At 49.3% G+C, this 26,588-nt stretch overlaps 1 protein-coding gene across 2 annotated transcripts in view; it reads left to right on the forward strand.

Moving 5' to 3' along the window:
* Window positions 1-682: 682 nt before the first annotated feature.
* The window catches only part of Abcc3 (ATP binding cassette subfamily C member 3), a 51,755-nt gene continuing 25,849 nt past the window's right edge, over window positions 683-26,588 (forward strand). For both annotated transcript variants that reach the window (XM_038325551.1, XM_038325552.1), the window contains exons 1-8: window positions 683-810; window positions 19,714-19,890; window positions 20,232-20,357; window positions 20,562-20,699; window positions 21,343-21,468; window positions 21,689-21,750; window positions 22,402-22,527; window positions 23,670-23,858. In XM_038325551.1, coding sequence (XP_038181479.1) covers window positions 766-810; window positions 19,714-19,890; window positions 20,232-20,357; window positions 20,562-20,699; window positions 21,343-21,468; window positions 21,689-21,750; window positions 22,402-22,527; window positions 23,670-23,858 — 989 coding nt within the window. In that variant the 5' untranslated portion in view covers window positions 683-765. The remainder of the gene's footprint in view (window positions 811-19,713; window positions 19,891-20,231; window positions 20,358-20,561; window positions 20,700-21,342; window positions 21,469-21,688; window positions 21,751-22,401; window positions 22,528-23,669; window positions 23,859-26,588) is intronic.

Raw genomic sequence — 26,588 nt, forward strand, 5'->3', positions numbered from 1 at the left:
AGTCTAAAAGGATTCCATAATGGTTATCCATACTTTACCAGTGAAAAATTGGGGTGCAGAAGTGTCCTGGGCAAAACTAGGGAGCCACAGAGCTTCAGAAGGCAGCAGCTTAAGAGGACCACAAGGAGGCCACATACCCATCTATTTGGTACTGGGACCAACTGCATGCCTCACTCTCTTGCTATACACATGCACGTGCACACATCACAGCTATGAGCCATTGTCTGTCTGTTGTTTCTGACAATTTGTGGGGAAGAGGAAGAAGACTAATAGGCTCGCAAGCACTTCTCATATTATAGATGATGGAACGCGAGATGATCCTGTGTTTACAAAATCTGAAGTGACCCTGCCTTTATAAAGTACTTCTTTTACAGTGAGAAGCTTGCTAAATGCCTCTCCTGGTCTTTCTGACTGGGTTGAAAATATGCGTGTTTCAGATCCCACTGGAAAACTGATAAAGACTTTCCCAGGCCCATCAGCTTTGGGGTCTAGTAGCTCAGGGGTCACTGGAATGGACTCGTACTGTCAACTACTTTTCCTCACTCTGCAGTCACTTCCAGGGTTGCGATTTTAGGTACCAGCAGTCTTATTGAGGCGAAGACCCGTGTCGCAATCGCTGAGAAGGACCGGGAGAACTTGACCAGAGGACCCGAGGGCGGGGCCGGGAGGAGTTCCGATTGAGCTGGGAGTTGGAGGCGGCTCCGGGGCAGTACTGCTGGGGCTGTGCTGAACCGAGATCTCAGTCCTGCGGTGCACCTGAGCCACATGGACCGCCTGTGCGGCTCCGGGGAGCTGGGTTCCAAGTTCTGGGTAAGGCCAGCATCTCAGGATCCGGGATCCGTGCTGCGGAGGGAGTAGTTGTCAATCGCGGAAGTCCGGTCTCCCGCCGGGCCACGGCTTTCCGGGGGAGGCACGGGACTGGGGGCGCTGCAGCTGATCCGTGGGGAGGGTGTGTATAGCCAGACCCGAAAGGGTCTAGGCACCCGAGAGGGAACAATGGGTGCCGAAAAGGTGTATGGCCACGATGCCAAAGCATCAGCTGGTTGTTGCCATGCCTTTCCCTGCCGCGTGGAGGAGCTAGGCAGGAGGCAGGCTCCTGGCATGGTAGTGGGGCATCAGGAATTGGAAAGCTCTGCTACTTACTTGCCTGTTGGTCTCAGCACCTCTGTCAGTTGATTTCAGGGTACAGAAGGAGCATTTTGCATTTTGCCTGCATCCCATGAAACTCCCCGCACCCGATTCACTAACTATTGCTTGGTTATCCACCTGGTCTTCCTGCGCTACACCCTAGGGCATACAGAGCCCAGCTCAGTCAGGTTTTTGTTACGGCTAGACCTTCCAGGCCCCATTTTTTTGGGGAGCCACTATTTCTGTGGACAAGATCTACCTGGTTGCAGGTCTGTGAGAAGGCCCTATTTACATCCAGGATATAAGAGAGAAAGGTGGCCAGGTGGTGATGGTCTTGCCTTTAATTCCAGCACTGGGGAGGCAGAGGCAGGTGGATCTTTGGTAGTTCAAGGCCAGCCTGGTCTACAGAGCAAGTTCCAGGACACTGAGAAATTCTGTCTCGAAAAACCAAATAGAGAGAGAGAGAGAGAGAGAGAGAGAGAGAGAGAGAGGTGGACTGAGCCCAGCCCTCTCCTTTGGTAGATGGGGGAAATGGAGGTCCAGAGAGGAAGGGGCCGGCCCCAAAGCACTCAATTCCATGAAACCAGAGCAAGCAAACTACTGGATGATATAGCTCAGGGATGGGGCACTTGCCTCACATGCAGGAGACAATGGGTTCAAAGCCCAGTACTGTATGCACACGCGCGCGCGCACACACACACACACACACACACACACACACACACACACGCAACCTCTGTGGCTTCCATCAAATCCTTTCATAAGGCTGCTTGGGTATCCGAAGTGTGTGCATCCTGAGTGCTCCTCTACCAGGCAAGGCAACTGATGGTACAATCTCAGTTTCACAGGCAGACCTAATAGGGGGCTAATTTCTAGTTACTCATGGGCTGGTTTCAAAGCTAGACTCGGAATCCTAGCACGTAAGTCTTTTCCCATTATGACATATTTTGTATACATATTTGTGTGTATGTATCTGGTGTGTGCAGATAAGTGTGTGCAGGGGTGAGGGTGAGGTGTTGTGCATAGATGTGTGCTGTTTGCCAGTGTGTCCACAGGTATTTGTGTAGAAGTCAAAAGCCATACTCTGAGGTTGTCGTTTAAGGTGTCTGGGACTAGGCCGGGCCGGCACAAAGTGTTATGTGGATTTGGGAGAATTGAGCGCAATAGAGTACTTTCCCCACCCCAAACTGCCAAATGTCTAGACGCTGGATGTGGCAGAGCAGCTTTTCACTCTGTATTTGGGAGATGGAAGTAGGAGAACTGGAAATTCAAGATCACACTTGGCTGTACAACAAGCTCAAGACCAGCCTAAGATACAGGAGACCTTATCTTCAAACAAGCAAACAAACAACAACAAAAAGTGTCTTTGGGGAACACTCTTTTTCTTTGGATCACTAACTATTTCTAGGTCAAATCATCCAGGCTGACGTGGCCTCTGTTCTCAAAGGCCCAGAGGTGACCCTTGGCTTATCAGTGTATCTCCTTTCTCTGATCACTTGGGCTTGGCAGGCATGACTTCAGCATGGGCACGGTCACAGTGACTAGGCAAAAAGTTTGACAGTCAGGAGGGCAGATATGCCAAGCCTCCTTGTTCCTCGGTGGTAATGAAGCCCTGAGTAATCAGAACTGCTCAAGGCAATGCTCTCCAGAGCCTGGAACTAGAATCCTCAGGAATCCGCTTGGAGCTTGGGCAGGGCTTTAACTAGCCCAGCCTTCCAATGTAGAGTCTTGGGGAGACAAGGACACATGGCTGGTATGGCCCTGGTACGGTCACACGTTACAGAGCACTGGACTAAGAAAGAGACAAGAAGCCTGTAGCACTGCCTGGCTGAACTTTATTTTTTTTATTATTAACCTCTAGGCTTTATTATTATAATTGTTAGGAGACTTCAATCATTTGGAGATTAACAGAATGATTTATACATTATATATTGAGATACTTGTAACACGCATGAAGAAGACATGTAACACGCATGAAGAAGACATGTAACACGCATGAAGAAGACAGTATCTGGCATGAAAAGGAGTGAAAGGTAGATTAGATGTAAAAGGGATGGACAACAATCAGCAGAACTGGCAGGTTTCCCATTTCCAAGAAATGTGTTGTGTTTGTCTTCAGCTACAGCGGGTAAATATGTTATAATGATCCCTTAGCCAGCTGACCCACTGCCTGGCTACACCCTGGCCCTGGAACTTAACACTGTTCATGAGGCCGTGTGGGTGGGAGCTTATCTCTACTGTGACCCTTTGAGGGGGGGGGGTCTCTGCTTAAACGTCTTCAGTCACAGGGAACTGGCTCCTCCGGCCACCCCAGACTGGAAACAGCCTCCGTCTTCCACATGACCTTGGCTTCTGAAGGCCATTCATTCCTGGCTGCACTTGTCGGTGGCTTCATGTTGGGGTCTGAGAAAGCAGGACGCTTCTCCTAGTTCAACCCTGGGAGTTGGCAGAGCTAGGATGTGCAAGGGGCTCAGGCCAGGAGGCTGGAGCCTAAGCTGTATCTCAGTTACCCAAAAGGCTGGCTCTCTGGGCTAGTCTTCCTTAGTGCTGTTTTGCCTTTCATTTGTGCCACCTGTAAGTCAGCTGCACCCTTGAACCTTAGCAGCTGCAGTAAGGGGTGACCAGGGTAGCCAGGGAAACCTGAACAGAGGAGAAAATGGAGCAGACGAGGTTGTGGTGGTCAGGCCATTCTGGGCCACTTGTCTACCCACACTTTCCCTGGTGTCTCATGGCCTTTCTTTCTCCACCTACAAAATGAGGAAGTGAGCCACCTGCTGCTTACCTTGCAAGATGTTTATGGAGATCAAAGGAAATAGAGGATGTGAAATAAAGTTGGGAAGCAAGAAGCTCTGTTGGCAGGTCCCTGCAATCCTATCGACTGGAGGGAAGAGAGAAGAATGAGGCCAGAGTGTTAGAGCCCTGGTCCTGGGAGAAAAGGACTGGCAGACTGTTGAGACAGAGGTTCTGCTTCCAGCTGTTTCTGGGGGATCAGGGACCTAATGCCTGTGACAGATTCAGCTCCACTCCCCGGAAGGGTAGGAACCTGGGGACCTGTGACCCAGTGGACACACCCACCCCTGTATGTTCACACTCAGCCGCTTGCTAGGTGGCATGACATCACTCTTCCACTCTCCCCGCCTCATAGTATCAGCTTCTCGGAGTATACCTCACGTTTGCACGGAAATAAATTCCAAAAGCTCACTAGGCCAGAGGAAGACTCAGTCTCAAACAACAAGAACAGAACATGGTGTCACCTGCTTATAATCCCAGGATTTGGGAGGTAGAGGCAGGAGGATCAGAAGTTACAGGACAGCCTCTAGCTATGTAGCGAATTTGAAGTCAGCCTGAGTTATATGAGGTCCTCAAAAAACAAAACCCAGCGGGGTGGTAGTGGCACACACATATAATCCTGCAGCACTCAGGAGGCAGAGATAGGAGGATCTCTGAGTTTGAGGCCAGCCTGGTCTACAGAGTTCCAGGACAGCCAGGGCTGTTACACAGAGAAACCCTGTCTCAAAAAAGCAAACACAAAACAAAATAAAAACCTGAAGAGTGAGTTCAGATGCAAGAGACCAAGGGTGTCTCCTGAATGGAGGAGGTTGTGGATTATCCTTGCTGGGCTTGCTGCCCCTTGCTGAGAGGGTCACTGTCTGTTTTGAGATGGTTAGCACTCACTGGGCTGAAGGGAGTACACAGAGAAACCTGGACTGTTCACTCTCAGAAAGTTTAATCTGTTTGTGTAATTCGCCCTGATCCCATGCCCTCTGGAAACCTAGGAATCCAGAGGCTGACTTGGCATATCTAAAAATAATTAAAACTGCCCAAAAAATAGCGGGTTCCCTGTCACTAGGGGTGTGTAGGTATCTGATTTGAAGCCACCATGTGGGAAGAGAACTCAAGCAAGAAAAGGAGGTGGTCCTTACTGCAGATTTGGGAGCAACTGAGAAGAGGGAAGTTTTGGCCACTGGAGATTCTCTGGTTTCTTCCCCCTGATTTCTGGATTCTTCTTTTCCTGGCTTTCTCATTGTTCAAATGTAAGCCTACTTAGCAGCAGCTCTTGATCCCATGGGTCCCACAAGGGTCAGGTCAGTGTGGAAAAGATAAGAGATTCTCACTGCTTTCTCAGCTACCCACTCACCCAGGAGAGGGGCTGAGCTCTGCTACTTTGAAGATCATTCCTATATCTCCTTCTCTGGCTACTAGGTATGGAACTATGGGAAAGTCGCTCACCCTCTGGGTCTAGCTGAGCTTAGGTGGTTCTGATCCTCCCACTTCAGGTCTGGAGCTGCTTGCTGATGATTCTGGGAAGTTGAGCCTCAGGCTTGTGGTACAGGGCCATAACTCAGGTGCTCCAAACTTTAGGGCTCTAGGTATTAGGGACTCTAAAGTTTCCTCTTTTAAAAAAATTTTTAAACTTTATTTTATGTGCATGAAGGTATCAGAATCCCCTGGAACTGGAGTTAGAGACAGCTATGAGCTGCCATGTGGGTGTTGGGAATTGAACCCAGGTCCTCTGGAAGAACAACCAGTGCTCTTAATTACTAAGCCATCTCTCCAGTCCACAGGGCTTCCTCTTGAATTATTAGACAACTATCAAAAGGCATGAGTAATGGACAAGGTTCAATATTTGGGCTCCCAGAGGAAGACAGTGTCATGCAAAGAGGCTGGAAGGAAAGGACAGTCTGAATAGACATCTGGATGGAAGGTGCTCATGCTTTAGCCAGCTAGACACCCAAGCTTAGCATTGCTTTCCAGGGACCTAATCACCCCTGCTGGACCAGGCCTCTGGAACAATATTTCCATTAAAGCTAGAGATACTGAACCTCAGGCTTGTAAGCTTTGGCCTCTGAGTTCTCGGTTTCTGGCTGGGAGATACAATCCCTTGAGGTCCCAGATTGTCTCCTGTTCCCTGGATCCAAGCTGAAGGCAAAAACTTAGGACAGGAAGTGAATCAGGGGTGCAGCCTGGGAGAGGATGCTTTGCAAAATCTCCTGGCTTCCCTCCCCATCCTGCCCCCTACATGGCCTTGGAGGCGTGTCTGTAATCCCAGTGCTCAGGAAGCGGAAGCAGAAAGATTGACATGAGTATGAGTCTTTGGCTTTATTTAGTGAGATCTCGGAAGGAGCAAACAAAGGGCTGAAGAAGTTGGAGGAGGGCTAGCCAAGCGTGCACAAAGCTCGCGTTTCATTCCAAACACCTGTAACCCCAGCCCTTGGCATGTGGAGGCGGGAGGATTCGAGGCCTCTCTCAGCTACATATTCACCTTGAGGTCAACCTGGTCTGCATAAGAACCCATCCCACAAAATGAACAACAGGGACTAGAGAGATGGCCCAATGGGTAAGAGTGCTTCTTGCTCTTCCAAAGGATCCAAATTCAAATTCCCAGAACCCACATCAAATGGCTCAGGAACACCTGTAACTGCAGCTCCAGGAGATCTAATTTCTGACCTCCTCAGGCAACCGCACTCACAGGTGTAGATGCATACACAGGAGATCCAACTTCTGGCCTCCTCGGGCAACCACACTCACCAGTGTAGATGCATACACAGACACACCTATACATAATTTAAAATTACAAAAGCAAATCCTAAAACAACAGCAACAAAAGGGCATTGGAGTGCAAAGGGACAACATTGGAGGCCAGGACTGAAAGTCAGCGACTATGTCCCCTCCCCCACAGGTTGCCTCCAGACTCGGGACGCCAGCTAGTATTCTCTTGTCCAGGGCGCTGCGCTGAGACAGGGTGTGGTTGAGAGTGGGGTCTTGAGCCTGGATTGGATTTCTCTTCCAAACCGGACATTCCAGTTTGAGTTCTGTTTGCTCCCAGCACTCAGCTGGTCCATCGCCAGGCATGGACAGCCCCTGCTCCTCAGCTCCCTGAATGAACTGCTCCAGGAAGGAGGGCAGGCAGCATGGGTCAGAGATGACCAGGGGTTGAGAGGGTTGATGCAGGTGGATGTCACACTAACACTGACAGGGCACCAAGGGGGCAGACCCGACCCCAAGGGTGGGGCCTGGGACTTGGGTTACATTGCCTAGGTTCAAGTTCCACATTAATCACGGGTCCCAGGTGTCCTGGCACACAGTGGCACTCATTAACTAAAGCCCTTCTGGAATGCCAGCCCTTTTCAGGAGTGAGAGGTGTGTTAGGCTGTGTTAGCCCTCGCTGGCCTCCCAGGCTTTCTGTTTTTGTCTAAACAGCTCATTGAGGGTGGAAGGGAATTAAAGCATGCACCCCACCCCCCTCCCCGGTTTTCTGCTGAGACATGTGATCTTACCCATCAGTCACTTCCCAGTGACCTCAGGAGCTGTCTAGCACTGATGGCCCCTCACCCCACCATACAGGATTGAGGAAGTAATGAATCTTCTTTGGACAGGGTCTGTCAGCAGCCTGAGGCCTGGGAGATTTGCTGGCAGAACTGGGGCACAGACCGCTGGAGTCCTCCTCCCCCTTCCCTGCCACTGGTTTGAGTCCACAGGGATCTCAGCCTCGGTGCCCGTTAAGGGGCATCTGCCCTGTGGTCCATTCTGGGTGCGGGACCTTCCACCTTATCAGCTCCATCCAGCTGTTTAATCTCAGTGTTAAGGAAGCTGTTGTTGCTATGGAGACCAAGTGGTTGACTTGGCGGGGGGGGGGGACGGGGGGGGGACGGTGGGGCTGGGCTGCCTCCCAGCTGATGCTCCTCAGACCAGGAGTGGAAGGGGAGTGTTAAGGAGCCCCTTCCATTCTGCCTGAGGGAGTCCAGGAAATGACTTCAACTGTCCCTGTCCTCAGTGACACTTCCACTTCCGTACTTTAGGCTAGAAGCCCCTTTAGCTGTTAAAATGGTGCTTAGAGAAACAGCGTGATGCCGTCCTGGTGTTCAGCTCCTGAAGCCAGGGCTTGGGAGAGCACATTAGCTCATTCATTCATGCATTTTGTTCAGTCAGTGTCTACAGAGAATATGCCTTCTGGGTTGAGCGCCCGACAGTGACAGGCAGGCAGGTGGGAAGACAAGCCTGTCTGAGTGTTTTTCCTTGAGAGAAGAACCAAAGTTACTTGGTTAAAGTGGGATGGAGGAGAAAACTGATCCAAGACCCCACTCTCAATCCACACCCTGTCTCAGCACAGCGCCCTGGACAAGAGGATAGCCTAGCTGGTGTCCTGAGTCGGGAGGCAACCTGTGGGGGAGGGGGCATAGTCGCTGACTTTCAATCCTGGCCTCCAATGCAGGCCATTTGCAAGCCAATGCCTTTTTGTTGCTATTGTTTTAGGATTTGTTTTTATAATTTTTAGTTATGTATAGGTGTGTCTGTGTATACATCTGCGCTTGGGAGAGCGGTTGCCCTAGGAGACCAGAAGTCGGATCCCCCGGATCTGGAGTTACAGGTGTAACTCTAGGCAGGGAGGAGCATCACGGTCAACCAAAGCTGTCCTTTAGCAAACCTGTCCTCAGGGAGCCCACATTCTAGTAGGAGAAGGTAGAAAATTCGTAACTGAAAACAATTCACTTGTTCAAGTGAGAGAAGGCGTTAAGGGGCTATGGAGAGGACAGAATGGGTGAGGGGTGCTTGCAGGGTTAAGGAGGGGGTTAAGGGGCTGCAGTTCTAATTAGGAAGCCAAGATGAACTTTCATGAGACAGTATAAAATCGAAGCAAAGCCTGCAGTCAGTGAGGGATGGCCAGGTCCCAGGGCAGGGTCCTAGGGCAGGCTGAGGCAAGAAGGTCAGGTGAGGTCAGACGAGGAGGAAGCTGGTAGTAGTTTTGAGTGCTGTGTGACATTTCCTAATTTTTCCTTAAATGTTCGTTTAAAAAAAAAAAAGGCAAAGCAAAGCAGTGCAATGGCCTGATGGGCGTGTGGTCTGATGGGCGTGTGGTCTGATGGGCATGGGATCTGGCTCAGGCTTCCAATAGATCTTTCCCTGATGTACTAGAAAAGAAAATGTAAGGACAAGAGGCTGAGCCAGAAGCAGGAAACCGGAAGGAGGGCTCTGGAAATAATCCAGGCAGGAGAGTAGAGAATGAAGAAGAGGCCCAGAGCGATGGGGTAAGGTAGGTGAGGTTTCCTGTCTATGGAGAAGGGCGGTGAAATGCTGCATGGCCACAGAGTTGCGTTTAATCTTTGTGTGTACAAGAGGGGGCTGCTTTTGTCTGAGACAGGGCCTTGCTAGTAGCCTAGGATGGTCATGCTGTGGAGCTAGGATAGTACGTGCGTGTCACTACACCTGACTTCCCACCTGTTCTTTTGGACAGAGTGGATAGGGTTTGCTGATCTTGCTGATCGACTTAGGACTTCAGAAGTGAGACAAGCCTGGCGGTGGTGGCGCACGCCTTTAATCCCAGCACTCAGGAGGCAGAGGCAGGAGGATCTCTGTGAGTTTGAGGCCAGCCTGTTTTACGAGAGCTAGTTCCAGGACGTGCATCAAAGTTACACAGAGAAACCCTGTTTAGAAAACAAACAAACAAGCAAAAAAAGCTAGACAAAGATAAAACTGGGCTGCCTAAGATGATTTTGTCCTGAAGGAAGGAGGAGGGAGATGGAGAGATCTGGAGGGATGGAGAGAGGAAGGAAGACATTGCCAGTCGCCAAGGTAGGCAGGCAGCAGAAGGGGTATCCCAGTTCCGGATCTGTGATGTTTGGGATGTGCTATAAATCTCCTAGCAATAGCTGTGGGGGAAATAATCTGCGATTCAGGAATGAACAGGTGCCTACTGTCTCCAAGGAGACTGTGCCCAATCAGAACACATCTTCCACAAGGAGAGGCACCCAGATAGGACCTTCACAAGCTCACAGTAACCATCCGATTCTTATTCCCCAAGGGTACTTGGTTGTGGCTATACTGCTAGTGTTTATGTCATGAAATATGTCCCCAGTAGCTTGTTGTCCTGAAATGTGACCAGGTAACAGTTAGGCATTTACATTTTGCCATTTATCGCTCCTGCAGGGAAGGTGGCTGTGGGTCTGTCATTATTTATACCTGGAAAGTGGAGCTCAGTGGGTTGCGGGAACCGGCCACCATTACATGACTTGAAAGTGGCAGACAGAGCATAGTGGTACATATCTATAATGCTGACACATGGTAGGTGAAGGCAGTAGGAACAAGGGTTCAAAGCCAGCTTAGTGAGTTCAAGGGTTAAACAAAAACTTGCCTCAGACAAGCAAACTGCACTAGGACTGGGTCCTCTGGTGGCTTTAAAAAGCTAAACCAAGCAACCTGCCAAGCATACTGTGGACCCATACATAGGCTCTCTCACCCCACACTCCCTTGTTTAACAGCTTCTGGTCTGCTCCAGGGCAACTCTCCCCATGGTGGAAGTGGGATGTAGGTGATGCAGCATAGGAAGAAAACAAGAGGAGAGCATGGAGTACCCCCTAAAGGTCTGCAAAGCTCATGAAAAAAAGGTGTCTTATGGTCTAAGAGTCCAAGAACAGGTTTGGAGAAACTGTCACATTGCATGCCCCAAAGCCAGGACGTTTGTCCTAGCTCTACCATGTCAACTGTCCCTGAAGTTGTTGCCAAAGTCAATGGCAAACTAAACCCAGCATCACCCCTATTGCATATTTCAGAAACTTGCTTTAAGCTATCCACAGGACAATGACCCTGTGAGGACAGGCATAAAATGCTGGAAAAGCTTTGGGGAACTTTATTGCCCTCTCTGAGTTGGTTGTGGAGGTGACACAAGACTTAGCATCGATCGGAACACTGGTGTCATGACGTGTTTCTGGAGTCCAGGTACTACAGAAGCAGAGGTAGGATGGTCCAAAGTTCAAAGCCAGCCTGGGGGATTTAGTGAGCCTCAAGATAAAAAGTAAATCAAACGTGAAGGTATAGCCCAGTGGTAGAGTACTTGGCTTGCTTGAATGAGACGCAGTGCCCCAAAATAGGGAAGACTCTTTCAACATATAGAGTTGGTTTTTTGCTTTTGTTTCTGTTGTTGTTGTCTTGGTGGAGGATGGGGAGCATGCCACGGTGCCTGTGTGGAGGTCAGAGGACAACTATGAGAAGTTGGTTCTCTTCTTCCACCATGTGTGTTCTGAGGAAATGAACTTTGGTTGTCAGGCTTGGTGGTAAGTGCTCTTATCTGCCGAGTCAACTCCTCACCCCCCAGCATATAGTTTTGGAAGCTTCATATGTACGGAACTGAAAGAAGGTGCCTGTTTTCATATCTATACACAACTGTCAGAGGAAGGTCATTTGCTTGCTTGTAGCCAGACATAACACACAAAGCAGGCTTTCCTTGGGCCACCAACCAGCTCCCAAATCATGACACAGAGACTTACTGTTAGTTATGAATGCTCAGCCTTATCTTAGGCTTGTCCCACTAGCTCTTATAACTTTATTTAACCTGTTTCTCTTTATCTATGTTTTGCCTTGGGGCTTTTTACCTTTTATTCTGTATATCCTACTCGATGTCTCTGGCTGGTGGCTACTTGGCTGGCGGCGACCTGGCTGGCTGGCTCCTGGCATTTCTTTCTCCCTCCTTCTCTCTTTGTCTTTTCTCTCAGGGTCTAGATTCGTCTTCCTCCTCCTCCTCCTCTTCCTCATCTTCTTCCTCTTCTTCCACCTCCTTCTTCTCCTCTTCCTCCTCCTCCTCTTCCTCCTCCTATTTATCCTCTCTGCATGCCAGCCCTGCCTATCCCTCTACTGCCTTGCTTTTGGCCATTTAGTTGTTTATTAGACCAATAGGTAAAACAGCAACATAGCTTTACATAATTAAACAAATACAGCGTAAACAAGTGTAAACAGCTTCACGTAGTTAAAAAATGCAACATACGCAAATGTAACACATCTTTGCCTAGTTAAAGTAATATTCCACAGGCTGGAGAGATGGCTCAGAGGTTAAGAGCACTGACTGCTTTTCCAGAGGTCCTGAGTTCAGTTCCCAGCAACCACATGGTGGCTCGCAGCCATCTGTAATGAGATCTGGTGCTCTCTTCTGGCCAGCAAGCATACATACAGATAGAACACTATATACATAATAAATAAATAAATATAAATAAATAAATAAATCTTTTTTAAAAGAAGTAATATTCCACAACAATTGTGTATGTGTGCATGTGATTGTATGTGTGCGCATGTGTGTGCATGTGTGTACCACAGAGCATATGAGACAAGGTCTCTTGTTTGCAGCAGCATATACCAGACTAGTTGGCTCATAAGTTTTGGAGGATTCTGTCTCCACCTCCTATCTGGACATAGGAGCACCAGGATTACAGATGTGGCTTCTGTGCCCCTCCCCCCTTTTGTGGATTCTGGAACTTGAACTCTGATCCTCAGGTCTGTGAGGCTTTATCAATTGAGCCATCTCCCTAAACCCCAATAGATACCTTTTAAAAACTTATAACTGCAGGGCGGTGGTGGCGCATGCCTTTAATCCCAGCACTCGGGAGGCAGAGGCAGGCAGATCTCTGTGAGTTTGAGGCCAGCCAAGACTACAAGAGCTAGCTCCAGGACAGGCTCCAAAGCTACAGAGAAACCTTGTCTCGAAAAAAAAAAAACAAAAACAAAACAAAACAAAAAAACAAAAAAAAAAACACAAAAAAAACCTCATAACTTGGATTGGTATTAGGCACTCTGCTTAGTGTGTTTGACTCCATCTCCAGGACCAGAAACAGACAAAAGTCACAGCTGGGATGCCGAGAGGTTAGTATAAAATGTGTGGTCCAGAGATCTGCTTTTCTCAGTTAGGAGCTGCCGGGAGACAGGTTGGGTCTGTTCTCAATTGAATGTTCACACACTGGAACACAGAGAATTGAGGTGGAGCCTCCAGAATAATACACCACAGCACTGTGTTGGCTGAAAAAACCACAGGCATCATACAACTTCATTTATGGGAAGATCAAGCTGGGCAGAATCATCCATTGCATGAGAGATTAGGATGGGTTCTCTGCGCTGGACAGTGGTGGGGAGGACCCCAGGGCCTCTTCCTGCTGCCAGTGTTGTAACTCTTGATGTGGGTGCTGTTTACAAGGCTGAATGCACCTGTGTGGAAAAAAAATGGAGGTTTCTATTTCAGGGATGCGTGTGCTTTCCTATAGCTCATCCCACTTGACTTTTTAAAAAATGCTTTTAAAATAGGAGTTGGCAGGAATGGCAGAATATGCTAGTAATCCCAGCACTTGGGAGGTGGAGACAGAATGATCAGAAATTTAAGGCCACCCTGGGTTACAAGAGACCCTACCTCAAAAAAAAAAAAAAAAAAAAAAAAAAAAAAAAAAAAAAGAAGGAAGGAAGGAGGGGAAAGGGGGAAATGAAAAGTAAGCCAGGGCTAGACTATGTCTGCCTTCTCCCCTTCTTGGTCTCCCTGATCAGGCTGAGTGTTAGACCCAGCTCTGTGATTGACAAGGCAGGAACTCAGCAGGAGTGTGTGAGTATTTGACTTATACAGTCTGAATGAAAACATAAAATGGGTCAGACATTGTGGACATGTGTATGATCCCAGCTCATGGGAGTCTTAGACCAGGAGGACCATGAGTCTGAGGTCAGCCTGAACTTCATAGTGAAACCTTCTCTCAAAAAACCCTACGTAACCGCCGGGCGTTGGTGGTGCACACCTTTAATCCCAGTACTCAGGAGGTAGAGGAAGGTGGATCTCTGTGAGTTCAAGGCCAGCCTGGTCTACAGAGTCAGTTCCAGGACAGCCAAAGCTGTTAACACACACACACACACACACACACACACAAAATCCTGTCTTGAAAACAAATAAAAACCTATAGCTTGAACTATACTCCGTGGTAGAGCACTTGCCTAGCATGTGCAAGCCCCTGGGTTTAATTTCCTAATAAGGAAGAAAGGAAAGAAAGATGGGAGAAGGGAGCTATAAAGAACAAATGAATTCTGCTGCATCCTGTATAGGATTTTGGAATGTAACATGTATGTACCACAACCCCAGTCCCCCGACATGAACACACATACACATACACATGGCTTGAAAGAGGCACCTACAGGCTGCCAGGCTGCTATGTCTGCAGCACTGGACTTTTTCCAAAGCATCCTCCAAGGCAGGAAAGCTGTTCCAAGAAGTGACATTCCCAACAAGTGCTGATCCTAGATGAGAAAGGATGCTGAGGAAGGAAGAGGCAACTCCTGAACATGCCCAAAGCTGCTCGCGTGCTCGGTGGAGGCACTGGGGATGTGCAGAGTTGGAAGAAGAGAGGCCAGGCAGAGCAGGCTGGGGGTGCAGAAAGTTGGCTGCAGAGTAGTGAAGGGAGCAGGAGGTTGGAAGAGAATCCTGCAGCAGTACCCAGGCATCGGAGGGTAGAGGGCTACCCAGAGAGGATTGTGGGGGAGAGAGGCTAATGGAAGGGAAGCAGGGTGTAGTAGCCATCCATATACAGGTGGGTGGAGAACCCAGGCCCCTGCAAAGTTCCATAGATCATCCAAGGCCAGCTGGGGGTATTAAATGCCATAATAAGGCATTTAGACTTTATCTTCTAGGTAATAGGGAGCCACTGAAGGTTTAGAATGAATGTATCATATAATCTTCTTTGTTAATTCTTTCATTTCAATATATAAATACCTATATAAATATGTATTATATGTGCATATATAAATTGCTTGCTCTTTTTAATACAGTATCTTACTATATAGTTCAGGGTGATTTTGAACTTATTAGATAACCCAAGTTGACCTTTAATTCTTGGCAATCCTCCTGCCTTAGCCTTCCGAGTGCTAGAATTACAGGCATACATTACTATGTCTGCCTCCAATTCTTCAATAAATATTGAATATAATTTATCTTAAAAATTTTAAAGATTGGGCTGGAGAGATGGCTCAGAGGTTAAGAGCACTGACTGCTCTTCTAGAGGTCCTGAGTTCAATTCCCAGCAACCACATGGTGGCTCACAGCCATTTATAATGAGACCTGGTGCCCTCTTCTGGCCTGCAAGCATACATGGAAGGAGTGTTATATACATAATAAATAAATAAATCTTTAAAAAAATTTTAAAGATTGATTTATTTTGTTTTTTGCATGTTTTGACTGCAACTATGCATGTGCACCACGTACACATGTGTGTGCTACCCTTGGAGGCTAGGAGAACTGGCGGCAGAGTTCCAGAAGGTTCCGAGCCACCGTGTGGGTGTCGGGAACCAAGCCCCAGTCCACTACACGAAGAGGTGCTCTTAACCCCTGAGCCATCCCTCCAAGCTCCTCGCCTAAATTATTTAAACTACTTTTTTCTGGGCATCTACTATGTGTTTGGTACAATAAATTAGATAAAAGTGGTTTACTTCAATGATACTGTATATTAATAAGAAAGGATGAAAGATAATGTGATAAATTAATAAATTTATCTGCCATGTTAGGGGGTGGGTGCAGCCGAAAAGGTGGAAGGGGATAGGGATGTTCGGAGCCTGGTGAAGGTGATAGACGATGCTATTATACAAGGGGGTCATGACGGGCCTCACGGAAAGTGAAGGACTTAACCATGTAAGGGAGGAACACTCTAGAAAGAGAAGATGGTATGCGCAAAGATCCTGAGGCAGGAATGAGCCAGAGTATGCAAAAGAGCCACTGGCTACCTTTAGGCCAGGGACTGTTTTAGGAGAAACAGTACTAGAAATCAGGTTACTGGGACATGGTTCAGGCTATGGGATATGCAGAATGAAGGTTCCTAGTTAAGAACTGGACACAGCATGGGTGACTGAGGTGCAATAGGCTAGAGAGATAAGCCCAAAAGTCACTGGTACCTACCCAGCCTGGAACTAGAGAGCAAAAGAGATCAGCAGAGGGCAAGCCTGGATAGAGAAGAGAAAGAACTGAGTCTGGGCACTCTCACACCAAGAGAAGGAGCCAGCGAAGGGATTCCATGGCCCTGTAGGAAGGGGAGGGCCAGCACCCACATCCTCGAGGTACCAGAAGGGAAGAGAGAAGAGCTCCTTGGCAGGCAATCTGGAAATGGTAACAGGTGGTGTGATGGCCAGAAGGCAGGTGAGGGACCCGGTGAGAGTGGCCAAGGAGGGCATATTATCATCCCGGCCCCAACCCTGTTAGAGCCAAGGCCCAGGGAGGTGAGAGGAAAATCTCCTTGCCTGAGATCACACAGCTTAAAAGAGGCTAGAGCCAGAGTCACACACCTGCCTCTCAAGCACACTTTCTGGCAAGAATCCGGTACCCTGGTGCATCAGGGGGACCTAGACGCACGGTGGTGGCTTTGATGGAGACAAGTGACATCAGTAAGATAGCTATTCCTTTCAGGACGCAAGCAAGTTTGGTGTAAATGGAGCTGGGCATGAGGTGACTGAGGACAGATGGGGACATCATCTGAGAGGCGAGGGGGCGTGGCCACATAGGCCTAGGAGACCAGAACTATTGGTCCAGCTTTGGAGTTCCTGAGTGAAATCTGTGAACAATGATGTAACAACCCAAGGGCTGAGGCTGTGTGCACAGAGTTCACTGGAAGAAAGAAAAGGCCCGTAAGGAATGCTGCTTGCCAGGCGTGGGGAGACCAGGAAAGAGCCATTGCCAAGAGGCGAGCATAAGCAAGCGAGAGAATGGCTGAAGTCATTTCCCATGCAGAGTCTGGCAAAGCTCAGGGACTGAGTGGCTGCAGGAGGTTGGGGAGAAGCAGGGGTGGAGGAGAAAATATAAGGAGAACTGAGACACCCAGTTTGCTTCTCCATCTCCTTTCAAAGCCAGGCCAGTGCTAGTCACCCCTACAGAGACCCATTTCCTCCTCTCCCCCTCCTCCTTTCTCCTTTTACATGTATGTGCACATACACATGTTCATATGTGTGCAGGCCTACATACGTGTGTGTATGTGCATGCAAGCCAGAGGACAACCTGAAATGTCATTCCTCAGACACTGTTCCTGCAGTGCCGTGCCTTCTGTAACATCCACCTTTTTTTGAGATAGGATCTCTTAGTGGCCTAAAGTTCACCAGGTCGGCCTTTCTTCACCTCCCAGACCTGGCATCATGAGCACAGGCTACTTATAGTCAGTTAGATTTTCTAGATATATAGAGATATATTTCAGTTAGATAGACATTCTTCATATCTTTCAAAGACTACAGAATATTTCACTTAAATGTCTTAATAACTTAGGACTTTTCATGACAATGAGACACATCTGCTCTTGGCAGCACAAGCTACTTCAAGAGGAAGATGGGCATCGAAGAGGCTACTTATAGAGTTTGATAGCCATTGGGCAAGAAACTGCTCTTGCTTGGACTGTTGGCATAAACTGGACACAAAGAACCCGCAGAAAGAGGACTGCTGAACTTGCCTAAATGTGAGATGATTCTTTGGGGTTCCTGATTCATGAAAAAGTCTGTGAGACATTCTACAGGACACAGCAGATACTGACTGAACTGTCTTTGAAATTTCCTGCTTCATGGAAAAGTCTGCTGGAAACTATGGGCCTGTAGGCTGAAGATGGATGCCCCAACGGTACAGAGGAACTTTGGGTGACTGTCCAGGCAGCGAGTTGTCTCTGTGATTTCTAGAGTTTTGCAAGTTGCTTACTTCTCATTTACTTAGGTAATATATCCTTCTGGAGTCTTTGATGGAGTTGAAGAATGGATAGATAGTTAAAGTTTTCCTTTGTTATGATAAAAGATAAAATGGATATAATATTGTAACTAATTCTTACTTGATAACTATTTTGTTATATGTAATTTTACTATGTTAAAGTTAAAGCCTTTCTTTTATTGTTTAAACAGAAAAAGGGGAAATGATATGGGAGTCTTCTGTTTTAGTTGATTTCATTGGCTATAACTGACTATATATCTGGCTTAAAGAATAGAAACAAAGCTGGTCAGCACTTGAGAGACAGAAGCAGGCTGATCTCTGTGAGTTCGAGGCCAGCCTGGTCTACAGAGCAAATTCCAGGACTACCCAGAGAAATATGTCTTGAAAACAAGCACTCAAACAAACAACAACAAGAAAAGAAAAACAAAGACCACTGAACTTCCCCTGACCTATCAAGCTCCACTCCAATCTGTGGGCATCCATTAGTGCTTTCTTGTCTCGTTTGAAAGTACTGAGCAGCCAAGCCTTCAGAGTCACGCACGTGTGAGAGAAACTTCCAATTCCAGTAACAGAAAACAAATCTGCTTCAGGAAAAGCGGATTTATGTGCGTCTGTGACTTGCATACAAATTGAATGATAGTTGGAGGGTGGGCGGTATATCCTCAGGCAATGCTTGTCTCTAGGTGGATGGAATGGTAGGCGGGTGTCTCATTATTTGTTTGTATTTGGGGGGCTTTTTGTAAAGAACATCTAAAGCTTTGGGAGGAGAGGGAAAGATGAGTCCATTAGCCACCTTGGAGGGAGTGATCTGAATACAAAGCATTTGTGAATGAATGTGTTACCTCATCACGGTCTAAGAAGTGTGGAAGCGCTCTGGCAAGAGAGTGACCAGCCATGCTGAAGCTGCCTGCGGATCTAAAACACAGACTCCCCAGGCTACAGCCAGGGCTCTTCCTCTGAATAGAGACAGTTGCTTACCTTTCCCTTTGTAATTTGCAAAGGCCTCTGCCCCTCCCTTTGTTCTATGAGCCTCACGTCACTCATTAAAATACATGAGGGCAGAGGATGGCCACCACCCATCTTTTTCTCTGTGGTGTGTGTATTCGTTAGCACTTGTCTTCACACAGGAGGGTGTGCATTCGGAGATCCAAGGTTGATGGTTATCTCCACTCATTATTTTATTACATTTATTTATTTGGAAGGGCGTGTGGAAGTGTCACAATGCAAATGTGAAGGTCGGAGAACAACTTACAGGAAGTTGGTTCTCTCCTTCCCCTGTGTTTCTGGGGATGGGGCTCAGTTTATAAGCCTTGGTTGGTGGCTGGTGCCCTTGCCGAACCATCTGGCTGGTCCTCCACCTTTTTGTTTGTTTGTTTGTTTGTTTGTTTGTTTTTAGACAGAGTCTTTCAGTGAACTGGAGTGTCATCATGTGCGCTATACTGTCTGGCTAGTGAATTTTAGGGATCCACCTGTTCCCCCCACAAAAACACTGGGTTACAAGTGTTGACCACCATGCTGGGTTGGTTTTAAAACAGAAAGAAAGAAACTTGGATTCTAGGAATCCAAACTCAGGTTTCCATGCTTATGCAAAAAAGCCTAAACTTGCCACCCATCTTAAACGTACCTAAGGACCCGGCAAGCTCTCTCCTTGCCTAGGAGAGGTCTGGAGCGGGAGGTTTGTTTTTTTATTTTGGGTTTTTTTTTATTCATCTTGAAAAAATGGGGAAAGATGAAGAATATTGAAAGACACCGTTAGCCTGGGAGGGTGGAAGGCAAGGAGACATCAGTGACCTTGCAGGATAATGGAAATACCGTGTCTTTATGGTGGCAATGGCTTTGAGGAGTTACGCAACTGTCAAACTCACTGGCTTGTACACTTTAAATGGGTGCAGTTTATATTGCGCTTAAATTATCCCTCAGTTAGGAAGAGTATGAGGAAACGAGGCAGCCTCGGGCTCCTGGGAGTTCACACCAGGTCATTCCTGCTCACCTATCCACGGGCTTGCTCAGTCTCCTGCCCTTGCCTATCCTCCACCCCATGCCCACCTCCTAGGTCCAGCCACCTCCCTGAGGGACAGCTGTGCCTGCAGGAAGTCATCGCTACGCTAAACCGTTCTGTCTCTGTTCCCCAGGACTCCAACCTGTCTATATATACCGATACTCCGGACCTCACACCCTGTTTCCAGAACTCCCTGTTGGCCTGGATCCCCTGCATCTATCTATGGGCTGCCTTGCCCTGCTACCTGTTCTACCTGCGGCACCGCCAGAGTGGCTACATCGTCCTCACCCGCTTGTCCAAGCTCAAGACGGTCAGGGGCCCCGAGTTACCCTCTGAGTGGGAGACCTAAAGGATTCTGATAAACCCCTTGTCCCTCACTGATAACTAAACAAGTATTCCCAGCCTGCCCCTGCCGCTGCTCCTGCCCCATAGTTATGGCTCATAGAAGCTTACTAATAGGGACTGCAGCCCTTCCCTGTTTTGAAAGTTGTAGAATGTCCAAACAGCAGAACTTCCCATCACCCACCCTAGACGCTTCTGAGAAGGCAGGTCTGATAGCTTTATGACGGCTGCATGAGCAGGGATCCCTCCCCCTGCAGGGACTGGCACTGCCCTTAGAGATGGAGACTCCAACCTGTGCCCTGTCTGCAGTCCCTAGGCGTTCTGCTGTGGTGTGTCTCCTGGGTGGACCTCTTCTATTCCTTCCATGGCCTGATCTCCGGTTCAGCTCCTGCTCCTGTCTTGTTTGTCACACCCTTGGTGGTGGGGATCACCATGGTTAGTGTGGGGCCCAGGAAACTGTGGGGAGGTCTCCCGTGGGAGGGTGGTGTATGCTAAGACCGTGGGCTCTGAGGAGGAGGGTGGGCACATGGTAGTGGTCAGATGGTGAAATGACTGCCAAACATCTGGCCACACCAGAGGGGAGAGAGCAGGCCCAGATGTGTGTGCTTGGGCCAAGCCTTCTCTGCCCTTCCTACACAGTTGCTGGCCACATTGTTGATCCAGTATGAGCGGCTTCGTGGGGTGCAGTCTTCAGGGGTGCTCATTATCTTCTGGCTACTGTGTGTGATCTGTGCCATCATCCCCTTCCGTTCCAAGATCCTCTCAGCCATGGCAGAGGTAAGAGGGTCAGACCTTCCAGGTCTAGCCCTGCTCAGGAGTGTGACATCAAGGCTCAAGGTCACTATGGAGTCTAGGCTTCCCTGCAGTCCCAGGATTTCCTCTCTTCCTCCATCTACTATGTCTCCGCTCGGTGGCAGGAAGTGGGAGATCTGAGCCGTGCATGGAAATAGGTCAGAGATCCCACCATAGCTGTGTGCTCCTGGGAGTGCTGGGGGAGGGGGAGGGGGGACAATTGTGAAACTGCCATTCCCAAGGTCCGTATCTAATGGGGATGCAGTGTCTGTCACGAGGACGTGTGCAGGTGCGCACGAAGTCCCGTTCCTTTGTTCTGTTTCTTCCCACACGCTTGGGGGGGGGGGCTTTACTCTGTGATGGTGGGTGAGTTGGAGCCCTGACAGTCAGGTGGTCCCCATCTCCCTCTCTCAGGAGGATACAGGCAAGGAGCCAGCTGCTGATTTGTATGTCAGCACAATGCCTGGCTCAAGGCAGGTCCTCACCATGTCCCCACCCCCAACATCACAACACTTACCCACCACTCAGCATCCTCGGGGGGTGCTCCGGAGGAACCTGACACCCCAGGGTGCTGCACTGCAGGCCAGCCTTCCCAAAGGCTTCCGTGGTCCCTCTCCCTCTCCCCCAGGGTAAGATCTTGGATCCCTTACGGTTCACCACTTTCTACATCTACTTTGCCCTGGTGCTCTGCGCCCTCATCCTGTCCTGCTTCAAGGATAAGCCGCCATTGTTCTCCACAGAGAACATTGACCCTGTGAGTTTGCCTGCCGTGGTGGGTGGGAGGGCTTCACAGTTTGTACCTCAGCCCAAACGATACCCGCAGTCCCATCCCCCCACATCTCACCCACAGTGGGGGATGCCACTTCCACAGCTTGTGGACAGGATGAGAGCATGGACCGCCTCCCTGCCTCTCCTGGGTGCTGAGATGCTGGGCGACACTCCTGATCCCTTTGTCCCCTCCTCTCTCCTTCTAGAATCCTTGCCCAGAGGCCAGTGCTGGTTTTCTCTCCCGCCTGTCTTTCTGGTGGTTCACAAAGTGAGTGGGCTCTTGCTTTAGCTTAGAACCCAGGAGGGAGAAGTGAACCCCAGGAATCATCCAACTGATTCCCCTCACTGCCACCCCAATAACTGGATGGGCAGACCAGGGTGGGCGAAACTGGCTATTTGGGCTGGGGATTGAGTGTGATGGCTGAGCCTGAAGGGGTCAAGCTCCCAGGCTGCAGACCATCCCTGCGGCTGGCAGGCCACAGGGACAGGCGCAGCGGGCTGGAAGGAAACCATAATTAGCTCTGAGCGCTTCCATTTGGGATAAGCTTCCAGCTTGTCATCTCTTTGGCTGCCCCTCAGAGTGGCTTGAGCAGGATAATTGTGTCTGTGACCTGGGTGACAATTCATTAACCACAAGCACCTGAGGCTGGCCTGAACCCCTCCCGCCTTGTACACATACACCCAGGCCTGGCCAGTGTGGATTTCATCACCAGAGCCTTAGACAGATAGAGCGTATGGGGACGTATAGGACAGAGGCAGAGAGAGGTGCAAGTCAGGATGGGAGAGGCAGCTAGCTACCTGTAAAATGTTCACTATGGCAATGACTGTGGGTGCTGCAACTTAGAGGGAGCTCCCTTGACCTTAGGCACTAGTATTCTAAATTCTGACCCTGTGTGGGGATTCCTCCTTCCTCCTCCAGGCTGGCCATCCTTGGCTACCGCCGTCCTCTGGAGGAGCGTGACCTCTGGACTCTGGATGAGGAGGACTGCTCTCACAAGCTGGTCCAGCGGCTGCTGGAAGAATGGCAAAAGCAGCAAGCATCAGGGTGAGGCCTCCCTGTGCTGTAGGTCTCCAGCCTAACTTCTCAGTGCCCTGACCCTCTGCTCCCCAGTCCCTTTGGCATAGCAGGAGTAGGGGGAACAGCAAGCAGAGGGGATGTCTCTGCAGCCTTAGGATACTGCAGCTGGGAGCAAGGCCTGGGTGGGATCCGTCCTCCCAGGTTTGGCTGAGGACAAGAGGATGCTGACGCTTGGGTACCATTCAGTGTATCCTAGGCACAGTTCTTAGCATATAGAGTACCTCATTCACTTTCTCAGCAGCCAAACAGTGTTCCTTCTGCGGTTCCCTTGACTCGGAGAGGGCACTGAAGCTTAGAGATTTAAAGATACAGCCAAGGTCTCCCCACTGATGCTGACAGAGCAATAATCCACACCCAACTGGTCCAGAGGCCCTAATCAGGTCTCTGTTCTACTGTGTCTGATTTTAATCAGAAATTGCAAGGGTTTTCCTAGTGAGGGCGGGGCCAGCCCTCTCAGTACAGCCTCTCTTGTGTGGAGACAGGCCTGGATGAGCCAGCCTGAGGCTGAGGGCCTTTGAGTTGGCAGCCCCCCACCCAGGACCCACAGACAAGACCTTTTCCCTCTTGCCCACAACCCAGCGTATAGAAGTCAATGCTTGGTCAGCCCAGAGTCACTGGTGATCTTTAGCTGTTGGTGGAACAAGGAAAGGACTTGTATAGCAGTATTGTGGCTTCCCTGCTCTGAAGCATCTGGAGAGGCCTCTGGAACCCCCAGTTGCCTGCTGTACTCCCTCTCTGTCCCCCAAAACCACCTCTATCCCCTCCCTGTTCAGCTGCTCAAGCCTAAGCCTCCTGCTGTACCTGGTCTGATCTCTCCTGTCTTAGTGTTCTTGCGAAAGCCAGCTCTGGGAAGCAGGAAGAGAGCCAGGGACTTCTCTGAGATGGGTACCCAGTGCTTTCAGCAAGTGCCCCTGGCCCCTGGAGACAGTCATCTGGGGAATTGTGTTGTCTAGTCCCCTTCCAGTTCTGAAAGCCAAGAAAAAGCTACCACTGCCTCCTCTTCTTCCTCTTTCTCCTCATCTTTTTTCCTTCTCCCTGCCCAGCCTAGACTGGCAAGCCCCTAGCCTCCTGGAACCATTTCCACCCACCGCTGTTTATTCCCCCAACAGGCCCCAGGCTGCAGCATTTGAGCAGAAGATCCCTGGAGAGGATGAAGTCCTACTGAAGGCCCGACCCAAGTCCCAGAAGCCCTCCTTTCTGTGGGCTCTGGTGAGAACCTTCACCTCCAGCCTGCTCATGGGTGCCTTCTTCAGGCTGATCCAGGACCTGCTCTCCTTCATCAACCCACAGCTGCTCAGGTCTCACTACACTCCCTCTTGCTGTGGCCCTCTCCTGGGCAGAGGAGGGGTGGCTGGCTGCCCTAGAGCAGGAACCGAAGAGCTTTCTCTGCTCTCTGGGTGACCCTTGGTCCATGGTATTGACTCTGTACCTCAACTTCCCATTCCACATACATCTACACATATCATGTTCCCGTCAGGAGGAAGTGTCCTCCTTGAACCTTGTTCAGGAGGCCTCTGGGGGAAGTAGCCGCATTTCCCTTTTTACAAATACGAAGGCAGACACTCAGGTGAAGCACACAGCTGGTAAGGCAAGGCAGATGTGAGTCTGGGGCTCTCAAGTCCAACTATAGAGCTTTTTCCACTTCTGCCAGCCTCTGCCATCTGTCACAGGAGAGGTTTGGACTGGAGGGAGCTCTCCAATGACAGGGTGAGATACGGAACTGAGCCCCGCATCGATTCCCCTCTTTGCGCTGCACATCCATTAATTCAACTAACATTCCTAGATTTGCAAATTAATTAAGGTAGTCTTAGGGTCTTGTGGGAGAAGCCGAAGGTAATTCAGGAAGATTACAGTAGGTCACAGGGTCTGAGAAAGGCCTGGGGAGTCCAGGAAGTCAGCCTGCCAGCTTAGAGAACAAGTGCCGGCTCAAAAGGTTATCAAAAGAAATAAGTGAAGGAGGAGAGGAAGGTGCAGCCAGGTGAGTCACAAAGGGTTGGGGCAGTAATGACTGGAGAAAGCTACTGGAGGGTGGGGCAGGGATGGGGAGAGAGGAAGCCAGGGGGAGGATATCATGTTTACATTTCCAAAGGCTGATCCCGCCTGAGTGTGGGAGGGGTAGGGCAGAGTAGCAAGACGCAGTTAGGCCAAGCAGGTCAGAGGGCAGCAGAAGGGAGGTGTGGAGCGAGGACCCAGGAGCTATTTGGTCAAATCAGCAGGTTCTGGCCTGTGCCACTGGGGGCTCACGGATCTTTCCCTGATTAGTGATTTCGGAGAAGAAAGAGGCTTAGGTATCGAGCTAACTGTTGGCCAGCTGGGCCCTCCAGGAGGATGCCTCTTAGTGGAGGTCCAAGGGCCCATATCTGGGGCTCAACTCTCCTAGACAATCTGAGAGGTTGAGGCCTGAACTTCTAGTGCAGCCAGTGCTGTCTCCTTGTCTGTCAGTAGGGCCTCCGCAGACCTAAGAGACAAGAAGGGAGTGCTGGCCAGATTAGAGGTCCAGAGCTGGGGACACAAGATGAACAGAGAGTACGTCTCCGAGAAAGAGAGGCTTCCAATACACGAAAATAACCCGCAAACTCGGTCCCAAGAAGGCGGAATGAAGTTGGTTAGCAGCTTTACCATGACTGGGGCCTGGGGCAGAGGGGAAGAGTCATTTCATTGCAGTGGAGAGTGTCTGCAATGAACTCAAAGACTCAAAATATGCTGCAAAGACACCTGTGTAGTTTACAGAGCTGTTCTGACAAGTTACCATTGTGTGGGCACTTGAAACAATAGAAATTATTCCTTCAGTTCTGCCCCACTAGCCAAAATCAGGTGACAGGATTGGTGAGTTTTTCCTTGTTGTTGCCGTTGCTATTGTTTTGGTTTTTCAAAATGGGGTTTCTCTGTGTAGCCCTGGCTGTCCTGGAACTCGCCCAGTAGACCAGGCTGGCCTTGGCCTTGAACTCACAGAGATCTGCCTGCCCCTGCCTCCTGAGTGCTGGGATTAAAAATGTGCACCACGACAGGCAGATCAGTGCTTTTTTTTTTTTCCTGAGATTAAGTCTTGCTATGGGACTCAGACTAGCCTTGACCGATGGTTCTCCCGCTTCAGGCTTTTGAGTGCTGGATTCAGACACCGTCTCCATGCCCTGATTCAGACTGGTTTGGTTTTTTGTTTGTTTGTTTGTTTGTTTGTTTGTTTGTCAGCAGTCCTTGGTTTCCCTGACATGAAAATTCATCACTCAGATCTCTGCATTTATCGCATGCCTCTTTCTGTCTCTGTGTTTGTGCGCACGCACGCATGCGCACACATGCACTTGAGTGTGTGCAAATCTCCTACTCTTCTGAAAAAGAAAAACCAAAGTCCCTGAATTAGGACCCACCCTACCCCAGTATGACTTCATCTTGACTGATTATAGCTACAAAGACTCTACGTCCACATAAGGTCACATTCATAGGAACCAGAGGGTCAAGACACAATTCAACCCCCAGGAGAACAACAGGCTTGACTCTGATGGCACTTGGAAAGTTCCATGAGGTCAAGAGAAAGTTTGTCCTATGGCATGATGAGTCTTGATCATGTTGGTCAGTGAAGGCATAATGCTGCCAGAGAGGTGACAATACTGAATATCACACAACCATGGGATCCAATCTTCCTGCTGGGGAAAGATCGGGTAGGAACATTGGATCCCGGACTCAGGGAGACAGAATAGGGCTTGGAAAGCCAAAACAACTTCTCTTATAAGATGAAAACAAAGGACGAGCTTGGGGACACTTGGAAGTGTTGGGGTGTCAGGGAATTCTCAATGGGCAGTTCAGTGGGAAGATAAGGAGCTGCTGAGAATGGCAAGGAGTGGGGATTGGCCAGGAGGTAAGAGAAGAAAGATGGAGAGAGTCACAGGAGAGGTGGAAAAGCGCCCCAACAAAGGACAGCATATAACACTGAGGGCCAAGTGTTGGTAACATCTGTGGAATGAAAATTCTTATGGCCCTGTGGTGGATAGAATCCCTAGCATCCAAGAAGAATGAGTAGGAAGGTCTAACCC

The sequence above is a fragment of the Arvicola amphibius genome, chromosome 4 (assembly GCF_903992535.2).
Source record: "Arvicola amphibius chromosome 4, mArvAmp1.2, whole genome shotgun sequence".
Taxonomy (NCBI): Eukaryota; Metazoa; Chordata; class Mammalia; order Rodentia; family Cricetidae; genus Arvicola; species Arvicola amphibius.